The 14,565-nt window shown below is 35.1% G+C and overlaps 1 protein-coding gene across 6 annotated transcripts in view; it reads left to right on the top strand.

The window, feature by feature from the left end:
• LOC136041009 (serine proteinase stubble-like) overlaps positions 1-14,565 on the top strand; it is a 163,752-nt gene that overhangs the window by 131,672 nt on the left and 17,515 nt on the right. For 2 of the 6 annotated variants that reach the window (XR_010620938.1, XR_010620937.1), the window contains exon 9: positions 11,679-11,973. The exons of 1 other annotated variant lie outside the window; for it this stretch is intronic. Coding sequence is in view for 1 of the 5 variants with exons in the window: in XM_065725507.1 (XP_065581579.1) it covers positions 106-183 (78 nt within the window). In the remaining 4 variants the exon portion in view is untranslated. Of the gene's footprint in view, positions 1-105; positions 280-3,701; positions 4,058-11,678; positions 11,974-14,565 lie in introns of those variants that run through there. 3 more of the 6 variants (XR_010620940.1, XR_010620939.1, XM_065725507.1) reach the window with 3 other exon arrangements.

Here is a 14,565-nt window from a genome sequence, read left to right as displayed (position 1 = left end):
ACAAAATCTAAGACATGTCAAGAAAAAGAAAGTCTTTTGAAGTAGCTTAGCCGAGATGCTCATGTAGCTGCCACACCTGTTTTGAAATTATGCACTCTTTTCCAGAAAGCTGTCCTGTCAAAAGTGACGATGTTTACATCATTGCCTAGATATGCGTTGCCTATATCACCAGTAAGGATTTAGGCGACCTTGTAAAAAAGATCCTCGTCATGTGAACTTCAATTGATTAGTAGATTATTTTTAGCTGACTACCGTGAGACCCTTTTAGGTACACAAGTTCCGTGATGTAGGCTATATTCAGGATAAGGGTTTGGGGGTTTAACCCCTCTCCCCAAAATAATTGTTTGACTCGTATAAAGGTAATAAAAACGTATAAAAGCACATTTTTGACACTTTTTTGTCCATAAGAATTTGGACTTGTTTCAGGTTGTTGAATTTTTGGCTGAACATTCATAGAGCGTCTTATATTTCTACATTCAATAGTTTTTGATTCAAGATGACCATATAAAACGGTGTTAAACCCTTCGGTCAGGTCAACTATTCATGATAATAACACAGAAAACTAATTCTTTACCTGAAATCATAGTCCTGTGTGACCCAATAGAGAAGTATTTGGATATTGTCAATAGGAAGCTCGTGGCAGATAAAAGCAGCAAGATTTTTTTAAGTTCAATTGTTTTCGCGTGGAAATAAGCTGGAATTTCAAACCGGTAAAATATGTGATTGTAGTTTTTTGGTAGTCTTTAGGAAGGACTGGGAATTAGCTTTGTGTTCTATTATGTATGTATGTATGTGTATATTTATTTTCCATCAAAAGAGACACGTGGAGTATAAGATAAAAAGCAAAAAACACACTATAAAAGAATACACAAACACAAGAAAAATAAAGAACAAATGGATATCTAACTACAAAAAACAAAACCTATTGCCTCAAAATAATTGCCCAAGGATGAATAACAATATTAAAGTTATATCTGGCGATCTGGGCTATTATCGCTTCATTAGGGTCGATAATCCCATTCCAACTTGTCACAATACGGTTACTTGTCCATGGTGGAAGCCGTAAGAGGTAGTTCGCATATTTATAATATGTAGACCGCAATTCTTTCTTATCTTCCTTTTGGAATATTCTCCAAAAGGGACTTAAATACAGATAATGGGGTAGTGCCGTTGCATTATACAGATGGGCCAAAATCTGCCGATCAAACTGACGCTTATAAACTACAACACGGCTATACGCTATAGAGATCCGTTTCTGCATAGAACGCGTTTCAAGCATTGACCGACCAATAGGGATCCCCTAATAAACTATGTGTTCGGCAAGCCGAACAGTAGCACCACCCAGCCTAACATCAACAGCAGACCCTTGCTTAGCATTAAACAACAACACATCTGATTTCTTTTCATTAAACTGAAGGCCTATTTTTCCATATTCTACTTGAAACTGGATAAAATTCTCCTCTAAACTGCGAAGGAGGTGGCTCAGATTAAGTACATCGTCTGCATAGCTTATTAACGATGGATCAATCCCTCTCATAATGTATGTCAGATTTGACTTAGATTGCGGTTTAACGATGCTGTTATTAAATGCGGTAGGTGATGTCAATGCACCCTGCCTTACAACTTTTTTAACGGGAAGCACCGGGTTATTTGTCAGGTTTAGTGTTGTCAGTAGCTTAAGCCTAGCTTTTAAATTTTTATACATATCATATAAAGGGTTTAACATACTTGGGTCAATACCTGCTAGGCCCATATCTAAAATAATCTGCTCATGAATTAGTGAATCGAAGGCCCTTGTGACATCATGCGCAGCGAGAGCTATGTTCTCACCGCTTTTCTCAGCATCTATCAAGGCCGAAACAAGAGCAGAAAGAGCGTGGCCACAACCTAGACTAAGCTGAAAACCTATACGTTTATTATATATGTATATATATTTATTATGTATGTATATATGTTTATATGGAATTATATGTTCAATTCCGCAAATAAACGAGCCTCCCCGTTTGAAAAATATTGGTTTCCACAAAAAACCACCTTCTATCCCATGGTGTTGTTATTGTTGAATAATAACGTCATCTTTAAGAACCAACCTCTGTTGAGACGATCTTCTTTGTTTAACTCTTCTCTTTAAACTTGAGACTAACAGTTTTTTCTTGAATAATACAACTTTTGAGCTTCATCTGCTTTGCAAAATATCGTGTAATGAGGCATTCTCTTCTAGTGTGGAGGGAATGAATCTTGAGGTTGCAATACATTCCTACAACAAGATTGGATTTGAGGCAGCGAAGGGCTTAGTGTAAAATTGTATGAAGATTTTTTCAAGCTTCTTTAGGTGGCATTTCTCAGTAGATCCACATATGAATGGTCTAGATGTATTTTAGATATGAACACTGATTTGATAAATTTTAAAGGAAATACCGTACAGGCTCCTCTTCTACCAAGAATATGAGTGTTAACATAATCTTTTCTTTATTTGAGACTACCAATCAGCTCATCCAGGTGAGATTTCCATGTGTGCTTTTGATCAATCACAATTATTAAAAGCCGCGATTGTTCTTCAACTACCATCAAACTTCCATGCAGATTCACCAAAAGGTTGAAAGTGGTCAAGTTTTTCATTTTGCCGAAGAAAACACCAATTTAGTTTCGGATTGAGAAAGCCAGGCCGTTTTTACTTCCCCAGATTGAAAATATATCCACTGCCTTTTGAGAGGCTGTTTGCAAACATAAAAGATCTCTCGCTACAACTGCAATAGCAATGTCATGTACATACAGGAACTATTTTGTCCCTAGGTTATTATCTAGACTTATCTTATGACAATACATTGAGAAAAGCAGAAGGTTTAGGATAGCATTTTGAGGGAGTCAAACTTCATAAACTTTTCTCTTAAAATTGGACCAAAGACCTCCTAAAGATGATATAACTTCTCTAAATATTAAAATAAGTGGATCCAATTTAGCAATATATCTGATAAACCTAGAACTGACAACTTGTCAAATAGTTGTCCTATATTTACTCGATCAACTGCTTATCGGTTTTTAAAACTTTCTTTTATCAGATACTCCAGTCTAACCAAGTCATCTATAGTGCTCTTTCAAGGAAAAAAGGACAAGCGGTTCAATCCGGATATGATCTGATAAAGAGGTTAGATGGTCATCTCAATTAATTTTGTAACACATGAGGTAAGGAACAACTGCAATATATATATATATATATATATATATATATATATATATATATATATATATATATGAGGTAAGGAATGAAGAAGATTCTAATGAATCTTGTTCATTAGAAAAAAACAATCTTCTAATGAAGAAGATTGTTTTTTTTCTACGTTCTGTTGTAGAATCACTGTTGCTCGTTTCCTCTCAGATGAAATTTATCACTCTGTGAAAGATCTGTTGAATAGCTGTGTCGATAGTTCAATGAAAAATTCTGGCAAGTTTTTATTATCAAATTGTAAATTCCGTTTGGACCACTTGCACCAGAATTTTAAAATTATAGAGGAGCTTTAAAATTGTTTCCTTAGCCCTTTGAATGGTAAAAAGGGACATGGGAACAATATTATTTTTGAGTTCGATAATGGATTTCTTTCATTTTTGCGGATTTCTTCCCTGTCTCATGTAAAATTTCCACTCTTATTTTCAAATATTCAACTTACGGTGACGATGTTTCTATTATATTTTAAAAAACAGATGTCTCTACGAGAACAGCGAAGTTTTAAAATCTGGAAATGTGACAAGATGAATTTTTTGAACAAGCTGAATAATCTTCGATCAACAATGAGAAAAAGTATAATATTTAGCTTCAAGGCAAAATGACAACCATGGGTAGCTGGAGCCCAATTAAATTTTAGAGTTTATCTCTCATCTTCAACAAAGCAGTGGGACTAATATCTGCTCTGTAAAACCTCTTGAGCTTTGCAATTTATCATGGTCTAGATGGTCTTGCTTTAAAAACAAATATGGAGAAATTTAGGGATAATCACTGCTTGTCTTGATAGTCCAGATACTAAAGTTACATTGGGTTCAAATAGTTCTACAACAGTTAAAGGTAAGGAATTAAATAATAGCTTGAACTAGAAATTATAGTAAGTTTGCAGAATAGTAGCTCTTCAAAAGAAAACATGCAAGAACAGAAAGAAAATCAATTTTAGTAACTAATGCAAGCCTTGATATGACAACAAAACATACAAGACAAGCCCAAGTAGCCCTGAAATGAAATCCAGTTAGATTCTCTCTCCTTGGGTCTTCACTGGTCAACAGTGGAGCTAGTCAACATCCACTCCACTCTGCTAGTCAATGTCCCTCTCTTGATGTTTAAATTTTACTTTCAACAACTGAGCACAGTTACACAGGTGCATAGCTCATTTTTGTTATTTTATCTTCTTCTGACAGTTTATCCCCAGTCCCCCTCCAAATGATTACATATGTAAGTCTAGCGTTTGACAATAAAAAAAACTAACATTAAGATAAACCTTAATTTGCTATTTGGAGCAATAAGGTCCAATAGATCATCATGAAGAGCTAAAGATATATATTATTTAATCTAGTATAATCACCAAAAATATTTAGAAGTACTATCTATTGTCTTTGAAGAGAAATTTCAGAAAATTCAATCATCAAAATCTTCTTTTGCTTTACAAGTCTCTTGTTTGCCCAGTTCTCACTTGTTGAGTATAACACTTCTATCTGGCTTCTGTCAAATATAATAGATGAGCTTTGCATAGAAAAAGTACAAAGGAGGGCATCAAGGATGATTCCTCACCTTCAGCATCTTCCCTACAAAGAGTGACTCTCTAGGCATGGTATTCTATCATTACATTTCAGATGGCATCAAAGTATATTCTCTATTATTAAAGGTATAGAAGACCTAGATTTTGATTCATTATTTCAAATACAGTCACTATCACACAACCCACCAGCACCATTATAAACTGTACCCCCAAAATCAAATTAAGAAAATAGGACAATGTTCATTGTCTAGTAAGGTCATTTCACCTTGGAATAGTTAACCTGTTAAAGTCATGGAAGCTGGGAATATATAGATGCTTAAATGTTCTTTACTGGAGACACCTTTCTATTTGGGAGTTAAAAAAAAACAAGTTTTTTTTCTCTAATATATCTTCTTCTAATATTCATAAGTGTTGCTAATTAGCTTATTTCTTAATGCTTCACTTGTTTTAACACCATTGGTGTATCTTTGAGGAAGCCACTGCTGACAATGGTATTGTCTATGTTCTCCCTCCAACCAAGAGTAGAATTCTTTGTTAGTCATGGGACAATCATTGTCTCCTTCTCTTCAAATTAATTGCTTGGCCATACTGAGAGATTCCATTACTTGACCAGTAGGTTTGCTCTTGTTGCTCATGGATTGTTTGATGACAGTCACCTTGGCTTTCATCAAGTTGCATGCACTGACAATATCCAGCTCTACTGATTAAAGTTTACAAATCCAGATGTTTGTTCAAGAAAATAATGCCACTAAGAAGCCCGTTGGACTTTGACTTTTTGTCTGTATCAAGGGTGTCTGAATTTGCCATTTCTCTCAGCAGTCCAACAACTTCTGGCAGAAGACTCCAAAGCACTTTAAGCAACTCTGATCTCGCCAAGTTTAATTCATAGTTACACCTGTAGATAAGCCTTAAAAAAAATAAGCTGTTTGCTATGGACCTTAGCCACAAGCACTAAGAAAATTTGGAAAACAACCAAGATTAGGCCTCTGATGATAAAGAGCCTAAAAACTATCACTTTTTACAAGTAAGGTGAGGTAAAATTGGTCCTGAGATGGTTCTGTACCAATCCACTTAGAGGCCTTTCTTTTGAGGTGAATAAGTTCTAAGATGCCAAGAAATATAAGGAGGCAGCTGGCAGCAGGACTGATGTCAACTATACACCACAGATTCTTGAGAATGCTCTGAGAGTGATTAAAGATTGGAAAATAACTCAAAGAGCTGCTGCTGAGAAGTATGGAATCCCCAGAAGTACCTTCATAAACAAACTGGGAAAACACCATCCTAAAGATGTTGGTATGCCTTTTGTGCTAAACAGGGAAGAAGAAAAATAACTGGTCCATGCTGTGTGCCATCTATCTGAAAGTGGCTTTTCATTGGACTGGTACAACCTTCAGTTTTTAGTGAAACCTTATTTAGATAAATTCGGTAGAATTGTCAAAAAGTTTCATGGAAATCTACCAGGAAGAGAATCGACTAGAAGCTTCTTGAAAAGACATACAATTTTAAGTGAAAAATTTTCTAGTAACACCAAAAGAAAAAGAGCAGATATAGGGCTTCACACCATTACTGTGTATTTCAACTATTTGAAGGAAGAGCTTGAGAATGTTGATCCTGACAATGTCTTTAATTTTGGCAAGACAAACCTTACCGATAATCAAGGATCCAAACCGTTTTCACAAAAGTGGAAGCAAGTATCCAGAGAGAGTCATCACTACTTCAAAAATGTCAATTTCACTCTGCATTTGCACTTTACTTAAAAAAATATGATATATCATTTGATAAAAATATCACAAAAAATTTGACAAAAATATCTTTTTTCTCATATCACTCAGCAGAAAAGCTAAAAAACAGAAACTAAACAACAAAAAATTCAAGTATTTTTTCTCTACTGAATACGATTTTTTAAAATATTCATCTTCAGAACGAGATTAGCAAAATCAATTCTCTATATTTGAGAAATATAAGAGTATTCCACATATGAAAGGGAATAAATCACTTCACAAGATTATTGCATATACCTTATTCACAATCCATTAAACAGAAAAACTTAACGAACAACTTTTATCTACTCAATAAGATATTTCTTAAGATTTTTTTGGAACGAACTTAGCTTAATTGATTTTTTGGAACGAACTTAGCTTAATTGATCCCTTTATATAGTTTGGCAACATGCTCCACATCTCTACACCAACAAGTTGTAATGACAGTACACCTCTATGGCTTGGTGCATTTCTGATAATAGTAAAATAATTTCCGATGAGGTTCCTAACTGTTTTTGACAACCTGCGTACAAGGTGTTCTGATTCAGTTTATACCCCCCCCCTCCTCAAAATATCTGTAATATTTCACCTTCTTGCCGTTAGGCATTGCTGTTTAGTAGTCACAGTAGTAGTATTGATATTACTATTAACAATATTGAATAGCAGTAGTACTACAAGCAGAAGTAGTATTTACCTATTGCCTTTTGGTCAGTTGAACATCCCTCTCATCAAGTCCTGGAAGTTTCAACTTAATACAACTAGCCATTGCTATGACATTGCTTAATGTCCTTTTGATAACCTGTTTGTTTATATGCTTATCGAAATATTCATCTTATTGCTCTTAGCCCTACAAGTAGTTGCAATAGAAGTAGTAGTAGTTGCAGTAGTAGTAAAAGTAACGTTGTGATAAGCTAGTATGATTGTTCTGCGTTTTGCTTTTTAGAGATCTCTGGCAGTTGAGGGGTTTCCTGCAATATTGCTAAATACGTAGATTGTAAGTTCTAGTTTTAGACAGGTCTTACCTTCCATAGGAGAGGGATTGTTCAGAGGGATCATAAGACTTAGTGTCAGTTTATTTCTAACTTAATGCAATGTGGCACCATGGTTGCAGAGATCACTGCAGCCCAGTAAAGTACGAAAATCAGCTCACAGTAAAGAAAAATTTTAAAATGCTTTTCGACAAAACTGTCGAGTGATAAAAATTGCCATTAGAAGTTGATATAGGAATAGTAACTATGATTTCTATTTATTTTAAAGTTTATTGTGAAAATGAATTTTTAGAAATTTCGGAAGATAGCTTGAACTCTCGAAAATAGTGTCGGATAGATGTCACTGGAAATGTCATTGGAAAGTAACAGCCCCTCCCCCACCTTGAATAACAAGCAAAAGCAATGGCAACATTGATTTGCCCTTTTTTCTTGTTTTCTTAATAATTAGTGGGACGGTAGAACATCATAGGGAACTGTTTAAGCGCTCATTTGAATGGAAATTCCTATATCTATGTGCTTTGTGTAAGTAAAAAAACACAAACAAAAATCGATCAAAAGCGCCAAATTCTACGTATCTATTGCCTTTCAAAATATTGGAACTAAAACTTTTAATGTTTAAAGGAATTAGCCCTTCTAAATTTAAAGTACTCTAAAACGGAGATTAATTAATAACAGCAAATTAATTCTAAATTCAAGGTACTCCAAAAGAGATTTGATCCCATCCCCATTGCTTTGTGTTAGAGAATTTTTTCTTGAAGCATTAGGGAAACATTTAAAGCTCTAGTTTAACGAATAAGGAGGTGAAGGGGGGGGGGGGTAGATCCGTTATAAACAAGATACTTCTGTCCGTCTGATGTTTTAAGGTTCCTCTTTCGTTTAAAATTGTCTTTTGTATTTATTTTTCCCATTTTAAATACCATATCTATAGTTATTCTAAATATGAGGGGGAGGGCTCTACCCCTACAACTCCTACTCTATATTGAATTTTAAATTTTTCAAAGCAATTTTCAGGGATAAAGGACTAATTTAGTGTATTTGCTTTTGAAAATTCAATTCAATTCAACTTATTTGCACTCCATTACCAAAAAAAACATACACAACTCTCCCATGAAGGGCACAACCGTGTCCTGTGCTGGAGCGCATGACATTTATTAAACAAATCATCAACAATAATACATATTTCCAAATAATACATAGATCCGTGATTGAAACAATTGGAACGGATCTGCTCTCTTTAGGGGAGTTTGGGGGAATTTTCAGTGCTTTCGCGAGTTCGATTTTTCTGAACTTGCTAGGACGATAAAAATTTGTAGGCGTTTCAAGGACCTGCACAAATTGACTTTGGAAGTCGTTTTCCCCCATTCGACCATTTGGGTGGCTGAAGGGAGAGGAAAGTTTGAAAAAATTAGGTATTTTTAACTTAAGATTGGGTGATTGGATCTTAATGAATTTTATATTTCGAAGGACCTCGTGTCTCAGAGCTCTTATTTTAAATCCCGACCGGCATTAAGCCTCTGATTTTTCTATTAAATCTGTCTGTTGATTCTTAGAATTTTGCTAGAGCTCATGCCATATGAGCTCTCGGCTTTTCTGACCTCGTCACAAGTGCCATATGAGCTCTTAGCTGTTGTTTTTGTTCCAAAGAGACCACAAAAAGAGATGGAACACTCTCTTTTTGTGGGATATTTCCTCCTATTTTCTAAAATCAAGCGAATTTTCCCAGGATTTGCGGGAAGTGTTCATCCTAATTATTTATTATTATTATTTATTGGAAAACCCGTAATGCAAAAGAAGCAAAAGATAGTGTAATAAACGAAAAAAAGAAGAAGAAACTAACACTGAGCGCGAAGACAAACACTTAAAAAAAACACAGCAAAAGCCTCTTAACCTCTTTCAAACTGCAAGATATAGGGTGATGACACAGACATACAAAAATACAAAGTTTTGAACTAGACGGAGCAAAAGAGATAGAGAAAAAAAAAGGAAAACCAACAAAGAAAAAACAAAATAAAAAAGAGGCAGAGACTACTGAAATAGTACAGAATGCCATTCACGGGCAGTCATATTCACTTTCTTATTGTGTTTAGCTACTGCGATGTGCGGGTCAGCAATTTTAAACTAACGGACGATTTTAAGTTGCTTTTCTGGGGTGGAAGGTGGAATAAATATTTTGCGAAACGCAAGAAATTTGATCGCATTTTTATTTGGTCAGTAATAGTTAACAGTTTACAAAAGGGTGAAATATACAGAATGTGAGGGAAAGCTATTACATTGAAAAGGCTAGCTGGCAAATCCTAGCTAGGTGAAATGCTAGCAAGGGTGAAATATACAGAATGTTAGGGAAAGCTATAACATTTAAATGCTAACTAGCAAATGCCGATTGAATCTGAACTTTTAGGAAATTATTGACGCTTAAGATGCGGAAATGCGGCGGTTTAGATCTTCAATAAGGAGGTACCGGGTACCATCGTCTTTAGGGAGACATCAGTTGCCACGACTGTAAGTGTATCAGCACATCCTGTTCCTCGTTTGGACCCGAACAGATGTGGTGGGGCATAACATGTCTTTACAAGATCGTCTCCGAAGAGAAGTTCAAAAAGTTTACAGAGAGATGTTGCAACATTAATTGGTCGAAAAGAGGAACATTGATGTTCTATCTTCCCATTTTTTAGGAATGGGTGTGAGATCACCAATACAAAATGCAGTTGGAACCTTGCACTGAGTGAAAATTATTTGCATTAAAAGTGTGATATGCTTGACAAGAAGAAAGCCACCATGTTTTAGATGCATAGCACTAACATAATCATTACCACTAGATGATTTCTGCTTTAGTTGATAAATAGCTTTTTCAACGGACTTAGTAGTAACGACAAAATGGGTATGCTGGGAAGCAGCCAACATTTCTTCGAGCTTTGCTTCGTAAAGTTGCTCAAGGACTAATGGACTTTATGCAATCCGAACCATGGTAAAAATATAATCTGCTTATGTATATTGTTATCAAAGTTCCTTTTTTTTAGAGTATTGGTTTCTTCTAGCACCAGTAGATCTTTACAGTTTTCTACAAGGATTGTTTGATAGAGAAAAAGCATGAACACCAACGTCATCTATAAAGTTTAGCAGTTGAAAGTATTTTGTATTTATTCCTGGAATACTCAGTCGAGATACTTTTACGAAGGACATAATGCCCTGTAGTGGCGCAGTGAAATTGATCTCTGCTTGGTAGCTTCGTAATATGGGACCCAGAACTCGAACTCATCTGTAGTAATCAGTTGCAGAGCTCGGAACTTAATCCCAATGACGAGACCATGTAAAGTGTCTATATTCTAATCTAAAAAAGAATACATAACAGGCTATTAGATAAGGTATTGAAATAAATTTTGAAACCCCAAAAGAGACAAAAATGTTGTCAGAATTTTAATAAAGCGTTTTGAAAGTGGTTCTAAGGCCAGTGAGATTTCTACCTTAAGTGTGTTATCAGTAGAGTTAATTGGGTGGAATGGGAAGGCATGTTGTTTTTTATTTCGATTTTGTCTAATTCTAATTTAATTCTGTCTATTCTATTCAATTATTTTCCTGTTGGTTACTTTTATTTTTTGTATAATTTATTTCTAACGATTTCTAAAAGGTTCTAATTAATTTATGATTTTTTATAGGGCTTTCATTGTGCTAAATAAATTATCGGTCCATTCGTTTATTAAGAGAATAGTCAAGGCTCTCCTATGTCGTGATTAACGTTTCCAATTCATATAATGAAACCCATAGAGGAAAATACCCGATTCAATTGAGAATAAGTTGATCTTAACAACGAAAACAAAATAAAAACAAAGTAAATCAATATTAAATATGGCTTATCAGGGAGGTATTAATAGGGTTTGTGGACTTTGGTGATATGAAAATATCAAAATATGACCATTTACCATTAGATATGCTCCAATTCATTCTGAATGAGGTTATTTTGCTTAATACAACATTATTCGCTTCAGTATAACGTTTTTAGATTGAAAGCGTCAGTATATATTAAATATGAGAATTAAACAAGATAGAAAATACCTATTTTGAAGCATATTTTATATTTGGTTTTCCTTTTAGGGAGTGTTTAAAAGACTATGTACACTACATCTAGATACCGCTTCTAGACTAGTCCAATGCCGTATTAATATTTTGTTTTAATCAATTTTCGCACTTTTTAGCCTTTTGCCTACTCAAATCAGGATTTGACAGGGAGAATATAACGTATCTTCACTCACACAGGAGTTTCCAGTTGTAGAAAGGACAGTGACGAAGAAAATTTTCGACACCAAATATGATTTTTTGACTTATGAATATGATATTGCATTATTACATTTAGAGGAACCGGTTGAATTTCCTACTATTTCACCTATTTGCCTGCCATCTAGTGATGATATACTTCTTAGAATTAATGCAGCTGTTACCGGTTTGGGAAGATTAAGTGAAGGTGCAACATTGCCAAATGTTTTGCAACAGGTAGTTGATTTTTTTTTTCTTCTCTTCTTCTTTTCTTTTCTTATTTCTTTTCTTATTTTCTTTTCTTTTCTTCTTTTCTTTCTATCTTTTAGAAGAATGCTATAAATAAATGGTATCTCGCTGACATAAATTAAATAGAGGGGAGTAAGATGTACTAGATCCCAACAACATTTCAGATATTTTTTGCGCACCTTTATTTAGAGATAGGTCTGTCAAAGTCTGGATTTTGTCAACCATCGTCATTAGGCCCTGAATTTTATCACAAGTTAATCGAAGAAACCTATTATGCACCCCCTCCCCCTAAAGAAAATTCTGGATGTACCACTGCAAAGCTCACCCATGCATTAAAACAACGTATTGCTTTTTATGGCACTTGGTATTAACCAAGTGGCATATAGCGATCGCAAATTCTGTCGGTCGGTCTGTCTGTCTGTCTGTCCCAGTTTTGCTAATTTAGGCGCTTCTAGATAAGCTAGGATGATTAAATTTGGCAGGCTTATATGAGACTAGACCAGATTAAATTAGAAACAGTCGTTTTCCTGATTAGACCATCTTGGGGGGAGTGGGGGAACTGTTAATTCGGAAAAATTAGAAAAAATGAGGTAGGCCTATTATTAACTTACGAATGTTTTATCGAATCTTAATGAAATTTAATATTTAGAAGGATATTGTGTCTCAAAGCTCTTATTTAAAATCCCGATTGGATCCGGTGACATTGGGGGGAGTTGGAGGGGGAAGCATGAAATGTTGAAAAACGCTTAGAGTGGGGGCATCAGGATAAAACCTGGTGGAAAAACTAAGCTTAAGTCCTAGATACGTGATTGATATAACCGTAACGGATCTGCTCTCTTTTGGGGAGTTAGGGGGAGGGTTAATTCTGAAAAATTAGAAGAAATGAGGTATTTTTAAATTTGAAAACTCGAAATCTTGGAAAACGCTTAGAGTGTAGAGATCAGGATGATACTTGGCAGGAAGAATAAGCACAAGTCCAAGATATGTGACTGACAGAAGCAGACCGGATCCACTTTCTTTGGGGAGTTGAGGGGGGGGGGGGGTAATTCGCAAAATTCGGATTTCCAGTGCTTTGGCGAGTTCGATGCTTCTGGACGTGCTAGGACGATGAAAATTGGTAGGTGTGTCAGGGACCTGAACACATTGACTTGATAACAGCTGTTTTCCCCATTCGACCATCTGGGGGGGGGGGTGGAGGGATAGGAAAGATGAAAAAAATGAGGTATTTTTAATTTACGAATGGGTGACCGGATCTTTGTGAGCTTTAATATTTGGAAAGAACTAATGTCTCGGAGCTCTTATTTTAAATCGCGACTAGATCTGGCGACATTTGGGGGAGTTGGAGGGGGAAACCGGAAATGTTGGAAAACGCTTTGAGTGGAGAAATATGGATGAAACTTGGTGAGTAGAATAAGCAAATGTCGTAGATACGTGATTGACGTAACTGATCTGGATCTGCTCTCTTTGGATGAGTTAGAAGGGATCCAGTGGTTTGGCGAGTTCGGTGCTCCTGGTTGTTCTAGGACGATTAAAATTGGTAGGCGGGTCAGGGACCTTCACAAATTGACTTGATAAAGTCATTTTCCCCGATTTGACCATCTGGGGGGCTGAAGGGAGAGAAAAAATAGAAAAAATGAGGTAATTTTAACTTTCGATTGGGTGATTGGATCTTAATGAATTTTGATATTTAGAAGGACCTCGTGTCTCAGAGCTCTTATTTTAAATCTCGACCGGCATTAAGCCTCTGATTTTCCTTTTAAATCAATCTATGTTTTCTTTTAATTTAAAGCACTCTTTTCAAATTTTTTATACCTTTTGGATGTTTTGAGGAGGAAGTTGAACAAATAAACCGAATATGCAAATCATAATGCTTAATTCTTTAATGTTTTTGTGGATTAGATTTTAGAGGATTAGATTTTCCGTGTTCATTTTTGGATAAAAATATATTTCTATGTACAGATTGATATTTCGATTCATATTTTGTTTTTCAAAAAAAGAAACAAGTTAAATCAGAATATAATATAGAATACATTTTAATGTTTTAATGCCGAAAAAGAAAAAAAAGTACTACGGAATTAAAATAATAAGGCAAAATGACTCATGTATCGGAAGAACAAAAGAAAAATATTAAGAAAACAAGCCTAACTAAGTAAAAAAGAAAATCAAATGATCAAATTCATGATTGGATTATTTGCAAAGCAAATAATCCATTGCTTTGCTGAACCCTCAGTCCCATCCCCTAAGTAAAAAACAAATCAGCTATTAGTATAAATTTTCTATTGAAATTTTGTGAACTTTATAAACTGATGGAAAAACAAAATAACCCTATACCTTGTGACAGTGTAGTGGATAAGTGCTGCTCTCATGATCAATGGGTCAGCGGTTCAATCCCTCGTGTCGCAAGGAAATTGTCGTTTCTTTCCGTTTCCAAGTCTTGGGGTTATAATTTTTTTTCCTTCCGTTTGTGTCACTTTCTATATCTGGTTCTATTCTGGCTCAACACAATTTTTGTAATGTGAATTAATAATAAAAATATTTATTTACCCCAATTTTATTTTTTATTTTTTTATTTTGTGACCA

This window comes from Artemia franciscana, chromosome 21 (genome assembly GCF_032884065.1).
Source record: "Artemia franciscana chromosome 21, ASM3288406v1, whole genome shotgun sequence".
NCBI classification, from domain to species: domain Eukaryota; kingdom Metazoa; phylum Arthropoda; class Branchiopoda; order Anostraca; family Artemiidae; genus Artemia; species Artemia franciscana.
Note: the sequence above shows the minus strand (reverse complement) of the source record. Positions and strands in the feature narration are given on the sequence as shown.